Source organism: Python bivittatus, unplaced genomic scaffold (genome assembly GCF_059951505.1).
Source record: "Python bivittatus isolate LINGU-HERP-01145 unplaced genomic scaffold, Pbiv_v1 ctg000200_np1212, whole genome shotgun sequence".
In the NCBI taxonomy this organism is placed as follows: Eukaryota; Metazoa; Chordata; class Lepidosauria; order Squamata; family Pythonidae; genus Python; species Python bivittatus.
Genome location: NW_028277040.1, coordinates 5,910,859 through 5,928,783, shown reverse-complemented (window position 1 = coordinate 5,928,783; position 17,925 = coordinate 5,910,859). Strand labels below are relative to the sequence as shown.

The following is a 17,925-nucleotide window of genomic DNA, read 5'->3' as shown; positions in this document are numbered from 1 at the left end:
TATGTAGGAACCTGAGGAGTCCTAACTATGCAGAAATCACTAGTCTTGCTTCTTGCTAGTGTCTTGCTTCCAGTTTATTCATTGTGAGATATAAGGATGATGGGTAAAAGATAAGATTCCAAATTACCAAATAATTTGATAAGTAACATTCATAATTAAAAGTAATTGATTAGGTGAAATGTGTCCAGTATATTTCCCATTTCCTTAATACATGTAGTTTTAACCAAATTGATACATTGTGGAATAGTCATGAATATATGGAGGCATTCAAATCTTTTCCTTTGTCACTAAATATGATACATTTTTCATACTGCTTAAATTATACCTTTCTTGATGGTTTGCTATAGTTATGGATATTAATCATTACTCATCTAAGCAATCAGCAATATTTTTACAACCTAAGCAAGTACATACGATTTCTGCTTCTGTATGCTATTGCATCTCTTCAAAATATTTCCCTTTCTCCCACAGAAGTGCATTATGTACATGTCTGTGCATGTTCAATGATTTCTATAAGGGCAAAAAAGGGTAACTTTCCCTTTCTAGCTTTTCCAGTCTGTGTCTCATATAAAATGGGGATAAATACATTACTATCAGATGAAATATCTGAACATCAGTGTTAATTATTATGTGCAGTCCTCTTCAACTATCATTATAAGAGAGATATGGAGGACCTGGTCAAGAACAATATGATATTTCATTGCTTTCAATTTTTTTTACAGCTTCATTTAAGCAGAAGCAACGGTATTACATCCTCAATATAATATTGATGATATAACAGATTTAAAATGCATATTGTTTGTATATTTTAGTGTTCAGCACAATCATCTTCAGAAGCCTGGGATTTCACTACACATAATGATATACTGACATCTCAGAAAACAAAACTCAATTTCAGGTAAAAAAAAAAATCCATTTATATTTATATTTCTTTTCTTTCTCTATTTCTATATTACAAATAAGTCTATACATTTTTGCTTTTAAGAGTGTAAAATCATATTCATGTCACACGATCATGCCTATTAGAGATGATAAAGGACTATAGTAATCTTGTACTTTGAAATATTAGCAGTTGGTGGATTTCAAGATGGCATAAAGCCTTGTATTGCCATCTAACTTGAGCTTCAACTAGATGTCATGATGGAAATCCAGAGTAAGGATCTGCCACTTACATTTATCTGAAAGCAGCTGTGGAAGGAGAGACAGCCCTATATTAAATCCTAACTGGTAAATGTAATCTGGTGTGAGATGTACAGTAAATGTTGTGGAAAAAATAGAAAAAATTACCATAATTCTATTACACATAGAATACACATAAGTAAGAAATTGCCAACTGTTTCAACACATTTAACTACAAAAGGGAACACTTCTAAAACATGAGGGGACTGATGAAAAAGAAGCTGAGAGGAAAAGTCAAGAGGGCCAAATCTCTCCATAATACCTGGAGGTTACTGGAGACTTGACTGGCATATATTCCACAGTGCAAGAAAGAGTCAGCCAAGGCCACCAAGCTGTAGAAATTAAGATGGCTCTTTCAGGAAATGGAAAGTCTGTCCTAATGAGCAGTATAAAAAGGAGAGCAAACTGACAGAGAAAAGAAAGTGTATGGCAAACAAATTAAGGGAAATAATAAGAATGTTTCTAGATACGTTTAAAGCAAAACTTAGGGAAGTGATTGATCCATTAGGGAAAGGGATTTTGAAGGTTGATTTGGAGATTGCAAAGAAACTGAATAAATTGTTTACATATTCTGCATCTACAGAACATATAGGATGTACTGACTTGAGATCCTTGAGAAGACTCCATTTCTTTTTTTGATTTGAGCAAAATGCCCATTTATTTTTATTCTTTTCTTTCTCTTTTTTAACTAGTTAGTAATTTATTACAGGAAAAGTCCTCATATCCCATGACCACTAAATTTAATCCACAGCCTTTGATGAGGAACTTTAAACAAGTTTAAAAACTAAATAGAACTGGAAAAAGTGCAGAAATTATCACAGGGCTGAAATAATTTTCTTATGAAAAAGAGTTGCAATATTGACTGAATAGCTTAGGGGGACAAATTGTGGGGAACATCATTACAGTGAATAAAACCATATGTAGTGTGGAGAAAATGGACAAGAAGTTTTTATTCCTCTCTTTAAAGCACTAGTCTAAGGGTCATTCAAGAGAACTGATTAGAAGGAGAACAGACAAACAAAAGCTTGATTAAGCAGGCCTTAACAATGATTAAATAATCTGTAAAATTCATTACCACAACATGTGGTGATGGGTATTAATTTGGATGGATTCAAAAAGGAATTGGATAAATTCATGGAGGACAGGTCTATAAAAGTCTCAGTGATTTCTCTTCCAGAATGGGGGAAGCATACCTTCAGTACCAGTTGTAGAAGAACAGTGGTGGGAAAGGGGCGTGTCCTCTTCTTCTCTTTCTGAGCACCCCAAGGGAATCTGGTTGGCCACTGTGAGAAGCAAAATGCTGGACTAAGATGTGCTTTGGCCTGATAACCAGCAGAGTCCTTAATTTCTTAAATAACAAGATGGAACACCTATAAAAAAGGAAATAGGAAGATCAAGGAAGATTGAATTCCAATTTTTTACAAAGCCCTGCACTGCAACTAACTCTATATTGGAGGTTTCTTCCACATTCACACATAGATTTTAAGAATAGACTGCAGTGGCAGTATTGAAAACTTCAGGTGCCTGATTTCTCTATGGACCTACATTTAGCAATTTGAAGGCTCATACCATAGTTTCTAATCCTGTGGGTGTTTTCAGGCCTACCTTCTTAGTCCTCATGCATTCATAGGATTTATTAAAATTGTTAAAGGAAACGATGTCAGAATAAATAACTCTTTCTACTTTGTCTGAAGAGGGGTGTATCTAACCTAATTGTGACAGTGTGTGTTGACTTGCTTCTAGATAAAATGAAGATATGTTGATCTACAGGATTATTATTTTTTTCTTAGCAATAAACTAATCTAGGAATTTTAAAAATTGCTTTAAAAATTGCTTCAATAATATCATACATGCTAACATGGGCTACTTACTGTGTTCAGTAATAACTAGTGACCAACATCAGTTTTCCACTTCTTACATCCTTGTTTTTTACTGAGGACCTCTTAAAGGAAAGTTTTAAAAATGACATCATATTAGGCTTTAGTTTAAGAATATATGACTAGCCATTAAATTCTACCCATTGTCAACAACTGGAAAGAAAAATGCAGTTTTTGCAAGCCTCATTGTTAAACGTATTTTCCATGGTAAACATAGAGTTGTTAATTTTATTGCATTGAGATGATTAGAAAATGGATAATTTTAATTCAGTCACTATCACTTTTACTTTCTATATTGTCTCAGACTAAACCACTTCTGGAATCATTTTAAATTTCTGTATTATATTAATAAACATAGCTATAATAATAGAAATAATATTTTAAAAATTAAAATCCTTTATCACATTTAGTTTTCCTTCCTCTTATCTTTTCTCTATCCCCCCTGCCTCTCTCTTTAATGTCTTGTCTGATGAAGTCTTCTGAAGAATTCAAAAGCTTGCATACTATTCTCTGATCTTTCAATTAATTCTAATAAAAGTATTGCTTTAGGTGTTTTGGATTTTTTCCCCTTATCCATAAATATGGCTAGCTCTAATTTTTGTTCTGATGGTGATGCTCGTACCTTGAAATAAAGTACTCCTTTACACAGGCATGTTGATCAACCTAACCTTTTGCTGTGAATATATGAAAGAGGTCTATTTAAAAAGTATTTTAAGTTGGTATTGGGTATGCCAATGCTCTGTTGATGACCAGTAATCTTGATAGCATGCAAGTTTGTGCCAGTTAATGACCTCAGTAAGGTCTTTCACATAGTATCACATGCGAGTCATCCCTTAATGCTTTTTACTTGGTGTTTTGCATTTATGACCCTCCACACAAAACATGACTGGTGAACTCAGAACGTACTGCCTCTTCTCCTGATTCTTATAGATGGAACTTCTGTTTCTTCCTATTTAAAGATGTAAATGTTCAGTTTCAACTGGATTGTCAATGTCTTAGCACCTTGTTTGTTTGTTTGTTTTAGCAGATTTCCTTTCTACAACACTTCGCACATGCATCCTAAGAAACACTTTGTTTCTTGCTGCTGTTCTAAATATAGAGCCCGGATATAAGCAAGATTGCCCACTGGTTGGTCTGTAGAAATGTAACGTTAGCAGTTCAAATATTTACTTTTATTCTCATATAAAAAGTTTCCTTTTGGAGTACCATTACTAAATCTTACTAATAAGTTTAACTTGTTCAGCAACTATGTTCCAGTTCTAACCTTCTTCCTAATTGCTGATCTTCTACTCTTTGAAAATACAGCATGGTCTTAGTTTCCCTCTCCAAGTCCAGAGAAGCCTCAGCATTAGCAAACGTTTCCTGGCATTTTCCATGTTAGTCTGCCTAGATCTCAAAAATACAAAGAGAAGATACCTTTCTGCTCATGCAGAAATGCTTGTGTGAAACAATATAATAGTACAGTATGTTGAAAAGCATTTGTTTGACAGCATGCCTGCTGCAGTTCAGTTGGAATAACAGGGTATTTCTCTTCAGTTCTGCCTGTAAAAGTGTAGTAATTGCATCTCTTCCACAAGACTCTTAGCTCAGTGGGAGGCGTGTCCCTGAAAGCCTTCTTCAGCCTCCCTACAATGCCTGTGTTTGCCTGGACAACCACTTATTATTGCATACTTGACCACATCAGCTACTTTTCCTGTTTTGTTGCCACTTTAATTTCCTGCAGGGTTGTAGATTTAATCAGTAGCTAACGCCCTGTGTTGATTGACTCAATTTCCTGATTAGCTTTGTATCACCTCCTCAGTCCTGTTGTATGCCATGCTGAAGTATCAACTTTTCCTAGGGCTGCCAGGTAAAAGATGGGAAATGCAGCAGTCTCTAACTGAAAAGTGTTGTGGGCATGAGGGGCACATTTATATACTAAGCATTACGTCACAGTTTTCTCTGTTGTGAACCTGTAGGTAAAGTGGTTCTCTCTAACCATCTATTGTAGTTTGGCCATTTGGTGGCCTCGTGGTGCACAATTAAAGTAAACTGCTCAGTTTTGAGCTGAATAGGCCTCATCTTCATTTTCCCCCCCAAATATTATTCTTTATTTTAGAAGATTACAAAATATAAAGTATATAAAGAGTATCAGAATATACCACAATAACAAAATTCAACTAAATAATAAAAAAAAGGGGGGGAGTGAAAAAAAGGGGTCCCTCACCAACCCCCTTCATGACCATAACAAAATTTAACAAATTACAATACTAAAGGATTGGAGTTGAACTAAAGATCTAACATATATGTTAAACTTATAGTTATTGGTTTACAAAAATTACCATATGATACTATATTATAGTCAGATGCAAAAAAATTAGAAACCTAATGATACTGTGATGGAATGTATCTACAAGGAGGAGAGTGATGTGGGAGGTCAAGGCTATCAAGAAGGAGGGGGTGCATTCCAGGAGGGGAAAGGAGGCAAAAGTCCACAGTCGGAGCGTGAGAAGAGTAAGAGGTTCAGGATAGCTACTCCCTAGAACCTCACAGGGTGTATCCACTAGTTGCTGTAGTACAGATTTAGTTTGGCAAGATTCTGTCTATAAGGTGTAAGCAAATAAAGGAACTGTACTCGACTGGACTGTTTCATCGTCGTTCTTGGGCTGGGCCTGACATATACTATTGTATTATTGTAAAATATCTTAAAATCTATGCCAAAGAAGAGCATAATGCTTCATCCTTTGATTAGTAGAAAATATTGCCTTTTCCAGAACAGATAAGTTACATGTTTCCAAAAGCCAATCCTTAATGTCTGATCACTTCTCCAATTTCTTAGTATAATTCTTCCCCCCCCCCACGTCTGGTATAAACATAATTCCTCATGGACAGCCAGATTCCAGAGTTTTAATATAGAATTCAACATCACATTAGCATCTTTAACATTTAGGGATTTCCCCATAAATCTACTTACGTGCATTAAAATTCTATTCCAGAAAAGTGCCAAAAGTTCACAAGACCATATCATATACATCAATGAGCCTCAATTTTTTTGTATTTCCAACAGAGAAAATCTGATGTCCATCTTTTTGAGTACATTCTTTGGGGAGTCCAATACTATAATTTTTTATGAACCAATTTAAGATTAAAGCCCGTTGATACCGTATTAACATTTTTAAAGATATACAGCCATTATCATTTTAATCTTGGAGGGATGTATGTTTTAAAGAACAACATATCAATTTTAAATTAAAAAATCAGAGGCAGAGTTTATACAGGTCATTATTTTGTATTCTGTTATATATATGGAATCTTAGAATAATCTTGAATCACTTTATCTGTGTTACTTACTACATCCTAAGATCTAATATGCTGTAGTTGTATGTTTTGAAATGTAAAGGGAATATTCATGAAATTTAGCACTATTCATTATTTAGAAGCTACCTACAAGGATTATGGATTCTTTCTTTGAAAACGTGAAGACCATGTTGAATATAATTTTGAAATTTTTTTATTAAAATATATTATTATTGAGAAGAGTGATACAATTGGACAAATCTGATTCTCAGATTACACAGAATGTATAGAAAATGTAAATTCAGACATGTAGTACTGAAAAGTATACAGTCTTGTGCACAAACAGAGGCTATTGGTTATCCAGACCATGCAAATGCATATATTTTATTAAATATATAGAAATAAGTAGTGAACTTTGCAATACATTTTGTAATGTAGCAGTTATTGACAATTTCCAGTACAGAGGGTTCATCGCTTATCTTTCTCATAATTATTTGTTTTTCTTCAGCAGGGACTTTTTTCTCTAAAATCAAGCTAGTAATTGGAATGGTATTTTTCTGAGGAAATAAATGTCCTAGTTTCATTTTACTGAAATGGTAAATCATATCTTACATTTCTGAGTCAGTAGGAAGAAAGCTAGCATGCTGTATCCCTTTAGGTTTAGAAATCTTGGCATATCATTAATATCCTCTGCCAACATTTCACAGAGAAAAATAGCATTATCTCTGTGACATATCAAGGGTCAGCTGATGAGAAAGCAGATTCTGTCCTGCTTGCTCTTGTGATTGGTTTATTACTTAAAGTATCTCTGTGTCACCATCCAAGGCATTGCTCTCCCAAAGTAGCTTACAAAGTCAGTTTGCTGATAGGGAGATGGATAACAAAAACATTATGTTTACAACTCATCTATAGTATAATATGCTTATAATGGTGAGGATAGCCCTCAGTGTCTGTTCTTTTACTACCTGCTTCTATTTCCAGCCCTTGTGCCTTACCCTAGACCAGTGGTACTCAAATGTTTTGGTCTCAGGACCCCTTTGCATTCTTAAATTGTTTTGCGGACCCCAAAGGGCTTTTTGTTTATGTTCATTAGTTTTTGTTTTGTTTATCTATTGATATTTACCATATTAGAAATTAAAACTGAGAAATTTAAGATATTGATTTATTTGATAGCAGGGATCCCCTGACGAGTCTTGAGGACCCCCAGGGGTCTCCAGACCACACTTTGAGAACTGCTGCCTCTTAGTCTTCAGCTTATATTCATTCATGTTCATTCATGGAGAGACATGGCTTACAATGAATCTAACCCGAGTCAGTCTCATTTCTGAGATGTTTAAGATTTTCCTAAATTACAGCAAATGCTCAAAAATACAGTCTGGGTTTCTCATTTGTATTAAACTTTTTTCTGATTATCATTGGTACAATACGGAATTTGGCCAAATATTCACCTGCCACCTCTCGGTCATTTTTAAGCTGGCTATTTATTAAAAACAGTGAGAAGATTCTTTATCTTCCTCTCTCTCTTAAACATTTTTTTCAAAAACATAAAGAATTCTAAAAGAAATACATAATATACATAATGGTTACTGATTTCTTGAAGCATGGCATAGAGAGCTATTTTGGCCTTTGTTTTGTGAATCATTCTTTATTTTATTACTGCTATTAGCTCCATTTCATGAATTTAGGTGACAAAATTCTGTACATCTTTTGTTTAAAGTACAGCTGAGGGCTGATTCACAGATTTATTTGTGACAATTTTTGTAAGCCTTGATTTAATATGAGAATGCTGAACTGGATATCTGAATGCTATGGTATGCTCAGATACCAGTTATAATTTACAATTATAATTCAGCCTAGGAGGAGAATCATTGTTAAATAAATAAATGTTGAAATAGAAAAGTCTATCTCGCTCTCCTAAAATATATAGAGCTCTTAATTTATACACATTAACATTTATGTTCTGAATGTACCCTGCATGTCATGAGACATTGTAACTGGTGAGCTACCCCGACACTACAGATTACAGAATCTTCTTAGATGGTGTTCTTATCTCATCTGCCTTGTTCTCTGAAAGAAAGTGGCCAGGTACACTTTTTTTTTTTTTAGTTTTGATTGAAACTTTGCCATAATAACAGTACTGTAATATTCCTTGCTCTGGTATGTTATGGTGTGTATTTCAACATCTCTAATGTTCATCCTATAGGCAGGCATAGTTTAAACATGACAATATTATATGAACATATAGGCACAAATCTAAGCCTATATGTTCATATATCTCTCCTTTCCTGTGTGATTTTTTATTAAAGCAAATCAAACTGGCTTATGATTTTGTGTTTGAATACATCCTAATACAGGTAGTCCATGGGTTACAATGGCAATTGGGACTGGACTTTCCATTGCTAAGCGATGCAGTCGTAAAGCATGACATCATACGACCACATTGCTTAGTGACAGCAAACCTAACAGTCCCGGTTGCCATTGTAACCTCAGGACTGCATGGGTCATTAAGCAAGGACCTCACATGACCACGACTTGGAGAGAGTCCCAGACAAGCAGGCTGGCGGGAGATACCTATGGGCGGGTGGGAGAGAGCTGTAGGCAGGTGGGTGAGTGCTGTGAGTGGGTACTACGGATCATGGGCAGGCAACCAAAACAGCAGCAGGAGTGATTTGCCACCTCCTGCTGGCTTCCCCTGCTGGCAAATGAAGATCACATGACTGCAGGACACTGCAACCATCGTAATTGCGAGCTGGTTCGCAAGTGCCTGAATTGCGATCATGTGACCATGGGGATGCTGCAACGGCCACAACTTCGAGGACTGGTCATAAGTCCCCCTTGTTCGGCACTGCCATAAATTTGAACAGTCGCTGAACGAGTGGTCATAATCTGAGGACTACTTGTATAGATGTTCTTTTTAGATGTAGCCTCTAAAATCTTTAGAACAGGGCAGCATGGACATTCACAAATAAAGAAATGAACCACAATTTGTCCTTTGCATTAACAATAAAGAATGGATTCTTTGGTCTTTTACATCTGTCTGTATGGGAATAAAAAGGGTGAAGCAGGAGTCCATGGTTCTATAGTTGAATCTTATTGGACATAATATGGAGTACTTCCACTTTTTCATTTTTTCCTCCCCTTCCTCCTTTTGTAGAATTGATCAATCTTTAGTGCCCAATTTTTTTTCCAAAAACCAAATACTTTTATTGATCCATTTTCAGACATACATAAAATAATGTAAAATAAAAATAATCAATTTACCATACACAAAAACAAAAGGAAAGAAGAACTTAGAAAATACATAAAAAGAACACTCAAACAAAAAACTTGTAATTAGAGCTATATCCCAAGCTCACCTGATTTTGTTAGAAAGAAAAATTAAGCTTTAGTGTTGACCAAGCCTGTTCAAAAATTTTTCCCAAAGGGAGAGATAATGTGACATTTTCTGATTAACTGAATATATAATTTTCTCAAATCACACATCTCCGAAATCCAATCCTTTATCTCTGGAGTTGTAGTATTTTTCCATTTCCTAAGGATTATTCTTTTTGCTATTGTTAGAGCACAAAAAAAAATCTTTGTTCTGAACATGTTAAATTCCATGTCGTTGGTATATAATTCAGTACAATATACATATCTTTAAAAAACAGTTTTCTCCAAGATACTTATTTTGTAACCAGGTTGTCAAATATCAGAAAATGATGTACTAATTAATTAGGGTTTATTTGCATAGAAATGTAAAACACTTCTTTTGCCTTAAAGGAAGACATCCCTGAATTTAGGATAGCCTTCTCCAAAAAGGATGGTTAAACAGAAAAATCTCATCTCTCTCCACTGTTGTATTCTTATAAGATCTAAGAATATTCTCCTCTTTTAAAGGGAAAACATATGTATAGTTTTCCTTTAAGGTAAATAGGGTCAAATTCATGTAGCACATCTTGTACTTGTAACATTTATCATTATGGATTTTTTTAATAAATCAAATTTGATTCATGTGGACAGTTTCTATGTGTTAATTGTTTCAGTATGTGGATATCCAGCAGACAAAGAGGCTGGATGAATAGCTTTGTTGTGCATAGGCTTTGTTGTTGTTGTTTCAAGTCAATCTTGATTCTTGGTGATTGCCTAGACTACTTCCTGCCGTTTTCTTGGCAAGATTTTTTGGGTGTGGTTTGCCATTTCTGCTTCCTTCCTAGGGCTGAGGTAAAGTGACTGGCTGAAGGTCACCCAGCTGGCTTTGTACCTAAGGCAGGACTAGAACTTGCGGTCTCCTGATTTCTAGTTTGATACCTTAACCACTGCACCAAACTGGCTCTCACAGGCTTATTTAGGGATTTCCAGTATATTGAAGATACTGTGTAATCTACTTCATAGAGGATAGAGAACAAAGTTTAGTGCTCTGGCAGTTGAAGGAAGGGTCTTATGGAAGTGCAAGTTATTAAGAATGACCATTTATTTCAGAGATTGGTAAAAGGTGTTGAGGTAAGTGCCTCTTAAGAGCTCAGAATAATCTCCCTGCTTTGTCTTGCTTTCTTCTGAAGATAACCTGATGCTTTTCCCTTTTTCTTAGTGGTGTGACAAGAATCGTAGAGATTTCTGGGGAAGGAGGCCCACTGGGGATACATGTGGTACCATACTTTTCATCCTTAAGTGGAAGGTAAGGGATCTCCATTATGAAGAAGCAGACCAGTGGAAAAAGTCATCAGAATTTCTTCCTTTCAGATATCAGCACTAGTACATACTTAACACAATCTACATATTGAAAATCTAAGTCACAGTTGAAAATGTTTCATTTATTTACACCAATCTTCCTATTCTGATGAATATTGAAGGTTCTAATATATAAACCTAAAAGCTTGGGTTAAAATTAATACTAAAATTAATGTTAAAATCAATTCACAATTAAAAATCTGACAGAAGAGATGTGCCTTTAAAGATTTTCCAAATGCCAGGAGAGTAGGAACCAAACACAAAGCCCAAGGGAGTAAGATGTGACCCTCAGATAGTCAGGCACTAAACCATTTGAGTTTTAATGATCAATAGCAATATCATAAACAATTTCTAGACAGTGCAGGTCTTTTGTATGGGCATCATACGATCTCCATATCTTGAGTCAGATGACAGCCTAGCCGTTACATTCTGCATCAGCTACAATTTCCGGACACTTTATAAGGGTAGCTGTACTTAAGAGCACAGTGCATCTCAGTCCTCAAGACATGGGTAACAGTACCAAATCTAACTGGCTCAGGAAGAGTCACAACCGGCACACTTGGCATAATTGTGTAAAAGCATTCCTTTGTTACATCCACCACCTGCAAATCCAAAGATAGCTGATTATCAAGGAACACTCTCAGGCTCTAAATCAGCTCTTTCAGGGAGAACATAATCCCATCCAAATACACTGAATCTCAGTCCTAGTGTCAGTTTCCTATTTACCAACCATTATCAGTCCTTCCCAAATATAGGCAACATTCAAGGTATCATGTGCCTTGAGAGATGGGTGGTAAGGAGCAATAGAATTGGGTGTGATGCTGATGTTAACCAACTCTAAAACCTTCCCTAGCAGTATTATTTAGATATGAACAACATGTGGAACAAGGCTGAACACTGTGACCTAGGTGTTGAACAGTTAGTTTGACTGCTGATTCTCACATTAATAAGAAGGCTAGTATTCATTCCCCAAACAATCTATAGGTGGAGGATGGCCCAACTTCTCAAAAGAGGGAGGCTTCCTCTCCTTATACTGAAAGAGCCCAAGAAAGAGAATGTAACTGACTTGATTTTCAGGTATACAGATTGCTCATTGAGATAGTAAAATACTTGCTAGAATCCTTACTAATCTGAACAGAGAGAGTTGTTTTAGAAAAGTCTGTCATATAGACCTCCAGCATCAGATATAGCCTACTGGATATAGCCGATGATTAAGGATCAGAACCTTTGTAATAGTGCCCTAAGGCATAATCCCATAAACCAGAGATAACTGCCATGGCTGATTGTATCAAAAGCTTCAGAGGAGTCCAGGAAAACTAGCAGGATTACATTCTTCCCATCCATTTTTCAGCATAGATCATCCACCAAGGTGATCATAGCTGAAAGTGTGATTGAAATAGATCGAGATAATCAGTAAATTCACATGCATCTGGGCTACAAGGCCAATTTTTTTTTTTTTTACTTGCTTTCCAGGAAATATAATATTTGAGACTGACCTATAGTTGTTCAGATCTCCTGGATTAAGGATGGATTTTCTCTATCTTTTTCTTCTCTTTCTTATGGGGGAAATCCTCTTCCTCCTCCTTCTCCTAAGCCAGCAAAGATGATCCCTGTTACATTGGGGCCAGTCCTGTACTAACCAGTTTAATCAGCTCGGAAGGGCAAGGATTGAGTAAGCAGATGGTGGCTTTTATCTCTTTATACACTGTATTGGTATTCTTGAGATTTACTATAAAGAATCCAACAGGCCAAGTGATTGCTTAGGTTATACCTCTGTGACTTGCCCTACACTAGAATTCAGGTTGAGACTGATCTGATGAACTTCCTCTGCAAAGAATGATGCAGATTCCTAGTGACTTCATAGACACATCCATGTAGTTTTCTTGGCAACAGAATGCCAGTGATTTGCCATTGCCTTTTCCTGGAATGTTTTTTGAATTTCCCATACAACTTTTTTTAAAAATTAGACTTTATTTGAACCATCTGATAAAACCCGGAAAATGTCCTTAATAATTTTGAATCTGAATTTAGCATAGAAAAGTACAACAAAAATGTTAGTAAAAACATTCTTTGCATTGTAGCAATGCTACAGCCAACATTTTTATAGTGTTTAATATCTCTTAGTACAGTATTGTATGGAAGGTATTTTGATCTTTCTAATAAAACTTTAAAGGCAATTTATGGACTTTCAAAGAGCAAAAGAACACAGGCACACAAATAATAGTAATTCCAAAATCTAAGAAGACAGAGCAGATAAAAACATGTAGTTCAGTCATGGACTAATTGGTGATGAGTGTCATTAGCATGACGATGGTGTGAGTCTCATGTAATTAGCATTAGCACTGCTGTGGCTGGATCCCCATCTTCCAGAAACAAGTGCAACCAGTACACAAACTTAGTGTTGAGGAAAATAACCACCACATATGTCAACTGAACTTCTGCTTCAAAACTATGTCTAGTAGAATTCCCATGTTGCAAATCTGGATTTTTCACTGGGTATGCTAACCATCTGGTATAGGTTGGATACTACTTTCTGCATCAATAGCTTTACTGCTTGGGCCTCTTACAGCAGCCCTGCATTTCAAAAAGTTCTCATGAAGGTTAACTGGACTGATGAACTCAAAAATTCTGGGACTGGAAGGAGAAATCAGCATGAATGTTATGTGCATATGGAAGTAATTTAGGCATACACAAAGGAGATCTCTGGCTTCTGGCCATTTGCTTGTCCCATCCAGTTTCTGTTAGTAGCCAAGTCCTCTGTATCTTTTCCTGAATGTATTTTCAACTGTATTTTTTTATGTTTTACAGGTGAGGGAGGGAAGCATAGTTTTAAATTAAAGCTTTCACCTAATAGAAGAAGCTTCTGAGAGAAAAAAGGGAAGTTTTGCAAGCAATTTAAAGTAGCATCACAGCCTTTCCATATCACAGACATGAAAACAAATATTTCTTTGTAAATAATGCAGAAAGCTCCTCTAGTAATTAAGAGGTCTGTATAGGCACATACTGTACTCAGATGCATTACTGAACAGACTACCATTCAGAATAGCAGAATTGCCTATGGGTAAGGATCCCTAATTTCTTCATTTTTTAAAAAAATGCACTTTTACTAATATGCCCAGATATGCACCATAGATGAGAAGATTCTATTTGGAGCAAGCAATCTTGGAGATTGCCAGACTCCAACAATGTAGGACTTTAAAGATGATCACCCGGATCTTGAATTGCACCTGGAAATAAATCAGCAACTAATTTGGCTCCTACCGTGTTATTACTGGGTTGTGCCTGTTAACTTGTGGATGCCTGCATTTTTCATTTGCTGCAGTTTTGAGATGTAGAACATACTACTGTCGTCCATCCGTGAGGTGATGAGTCTTTGAGTGACTGTAGTCAGTCAACAGAAGCCCTCCTCACCACAGCTTCTACCTGTCCCAGCAGAAACTGAACCCAGGGACACCTCCTGATTACACACCAGCTTTTTCTTAGAGAGCATAGTTCTGCCCAGAGCTGATCTTGGTATTGTCCCAACAGCCAACAACCTGAATCCACAGCCACTCCATCTTGCTAGGGTTGAATCTCAACCTGCTTCTCCCCATTCAGATATTTACAACTTAGGATAATAGTCAAGACTTTCACCATAGCTCCTCTATATCCTCGGATGGAGATATATAACTGAATATTACTAGTGTACTGTATATTATTGATACCAAATCCAAACCCATCAGACAATCCCTCTCTGCAACTTCATGTACAACAGTTATTGAATAAGATAGTGGAGGCAGTTGAGTCTTGAGGCACTCCATAGCAGAGTGCCAGAGGATTCCACATCTCCATCTTGACACACATTAAAACTGCCCACTCAGGAAGGGAGAAGTAATTTTTAATACCTTTTGTAGATATAACATCATGGCTATTTTATAGCTGTATACAAAGATGTGAAAAGTATACAGTTAAAAGGATGGTTTATTCAGACAATAATTATAATAATATAGTATAAATTCTTATAAATGTTGGCTACAAATGAGCTTATCTTTTATGAAGTTGCTGGCAGGCATTAAAATCTTGAATTTTGTCTTTGCTGTATTAAATCACACTCCTGTTCTGAATACATCACTATAACAATATTTTTTCTGAATATTTTGGACTTTTGAAAATCAAAAGTTTTTCCTGTATTAAGACAAATTTCTGAATCTCTTCAGATATTAGGATTATTTCTTGATTTGGTATAAGTATTTCCAAACTTAGGTCCATTACTATCTCAGTCATCTTAGCCAGAAATGGTACTTTTGAGACTGACCAATAATTTCCAGGATTTTCAGGTGAATGAAATGTTTCCTAAGTAATGTTCTTGTCAGTACTTTTTAAGGCAGGAAGGGAATTCCCCTCCTGCAAGAAAGTATTAATCACCCCCCTTAAGCAGGGGTTCAGTAATCAGCCAGGAGGGAGAAATGTCAAGCAAGCAGGAAGTAGCTCTCAGTTCTCCAGATCTTCAAAATCAGCAAGCTGAAAAGTATCCAGAACAGGCAAACATAATATGAATTACATCATAATATTCTGCCCCAACACTGGCATCTAAGGCAAGGTGGATTCTTGCAACATCTCTCCAGCATCTGTATGTAGAGATGCTGCACAAAGTAGGAAGAAATTCATATCAGTTTCCTTTGCGCACATGCAGTGAAGGCAGAGAATTAAGCATGCACTCTAGGACCTGAAGGAGGAAAGGGGAATCTATAAAAGTGACCTATCTTTTCTTGGAGCAGCAGAAGCAAATTTTGAATCAGAACCTAATGAAGATGATTTAAACTTAACTTAAATATATTTTACATTTCCTCCAGGATTCTAGGACTCTTCATCCGTGGTATTGAGGAAAGTAGCCGGTCTAAGCGGGATGGACTTTTCTATGAAAATGAATGCATTGTGAAAATTAACAATATTGAACTTGCAGATAAAACCTTTGCACAGTGAGTTTCTCTTCATTTTTAAAAAATTTCTATGGTATTCAATGCAGATCAATCCAAAGTTTCAGAAGTTATTTGACAAAATAATTTAAATATTGCATTTTCCCCTTTATGTTATATATAACACTAACATTTTTCTAGTACAGACATTTTGGAATGAAAGTATTTTACCTCCTATATACTCAAAATATTTTACCTTGCTATATACTCAAATCTGTTTTCTTAAACTGAACATTCTACTAGTTATTTGTAACATTTCCTTAGTAATCAATCTATAAACTTCAAAGCCTGTTTTAATAAAGAATCATAAATGTCATTAACCTGTCTTTTTTAAAACAAAAAGAACTAAATTAACCAACTGTTCATTAGTTTCATTTCATGAAAATTAGATATTTGTTTTAAGGCAGCTTTCCATTTCCTGTTCAAACAGTATCTTCATTACTTGCACTTCTTTTAAAACTAGACTGTTTATTATTCTAGGGTTCAGAGGATGTCTGTTCATTTTTCATATGTAGCTATCTTAGTAGGAATTTTAGATAATCAGATTTTGCCTAAAATGTGTCTGTTGAAATTTGTGTATATGTGTACAAATACTTACCAAAATATGTGTGGTCTAAGCCATCTTAGAAAAGGCATTTTATAAATGACATAGTAAGCACTGAAAAGTGAGTTTTCTTTTCTCTTTAATTAGTGATTTTTCATATGTATGTATGTATGTAAAATTTTATTAAGGATTTTTATTGCAATAGTAAGAAATAATACAAACTAAACTTAAAAGGAGAGAAGAAAATAGAAAGAAAGAATTAAAAGTGCAAGAAAAAAGAAAAAGAAAGAAGAAAAAGAATATACTAAAGAAAAAGAAAAGAAATATGTAAAGAATTGACTTCCAACCTTCATCACAAGTATAGACAACTTTAGTAATTCCTCACCCCATAAGGTTACAAACAGATAACTCTTCATCTCATATCCCATCCCTTATCTATATGCAAATCTATAAAACATGGACTTTTCAATCCCAGCGTCAGCAAAACGTCCATAAAAGGTTACCAGAACTTTGCAAACAAAATGCCTTATTTCAACTTTGATCAAATAAACCAACTTTATATTCCTTCTTTTTACTTCTAACAGTCTTAATGTTTAATTCATTCAAATATTGTTGTAGGATGTGATTTCTCTTCAGTTCTATATCCCATCACACAGACTTCCTCAAGAGTTTAACAAGCCTCTTTTGTAGTTCCAATAAGAAACATTTTCCAAATCATTCTCTTGCTTTGTCATTTGTATTTCCTCTTTAATTTTTTAAACTTCACCCAATTTCCTTCATATATCCAGTAAAGTGTCCTTTTCTATATGATTCCCTTGGCCTGTCATTTGTAGTTCCACTTTTGGTACTCTCTCTCTTTTGTCAAACAAAATTTGCTCACATTTGTCATTCCCTCATTAACTTCTTTTGCACATAGTCTATCATAGAAGCAGACATCTTTGCTAACAGTGTTGATATTGTAGTTACTAATTTCTGTCTCCATTCTTCCAGGATCTCCTTTAATATTTCTGATATTATAACATTTTGTGTCATTTTGTAAGTCCAAATATTAACTGACATCAAGAACATGGTTATCTTTTTTTTCTTATGCTTAGAAAGAGTGCTTTAGTCCCCTCTAGTGTCCAGTTTCTAAAATCATAGTCGCTTACTTTTGTTATGACTTACAATATCCAAGATAGCCAAAATAATTCTGCTTCCCATGAGAAACTATTTTTGATAATTAATTCCAAAATCTTGTAGTAAAAGTCAATATTCCAAATTTATCAGGACCTTAATCAGTTTATAACTTTCTTAGATCAAAATCTTATTTAGCTTTTTGCTGTTTATTTCAAATTCTTTAAGTTTTTAAGCTTATAATTAATGTTTCTTTTGTTCAGAGTTGAAG

At 35.2% G+C, this 17,925-nt stretch overlaps 1 protein-coding gene across 9 annotated transcripts in view; it reads left to right on the top strand.

Annotated features, from left to right (window-relative positions):
• The window catches only part of PARD3B (par-3 family cell polarity regulator beta), a 560,921-nt gene that overhangs the window by 140,708 nt on the left and 402,288 nt on the right, over positions 1-17,925 (top strand). For all 9 annotated transcript variants that reach the window (XM_088135640.1, XM_088135642.1, XM_088135644.1 and 6 more), the window contains exons 5-7: positions 813-898; positions 10,903-10,989; positions 15,875-16,000. In XM_088135640.1, the coding sequence (XP_087991766.1) occupies positions 813-898; positions 10,903-10,989; positions 15,875-16,000 (299 nt within the window). The remainder of the gene's footprint in view (positions 1-812; positions 899-10,902; positions 10,990-15,874; positions 16,001-17,925) is intronic.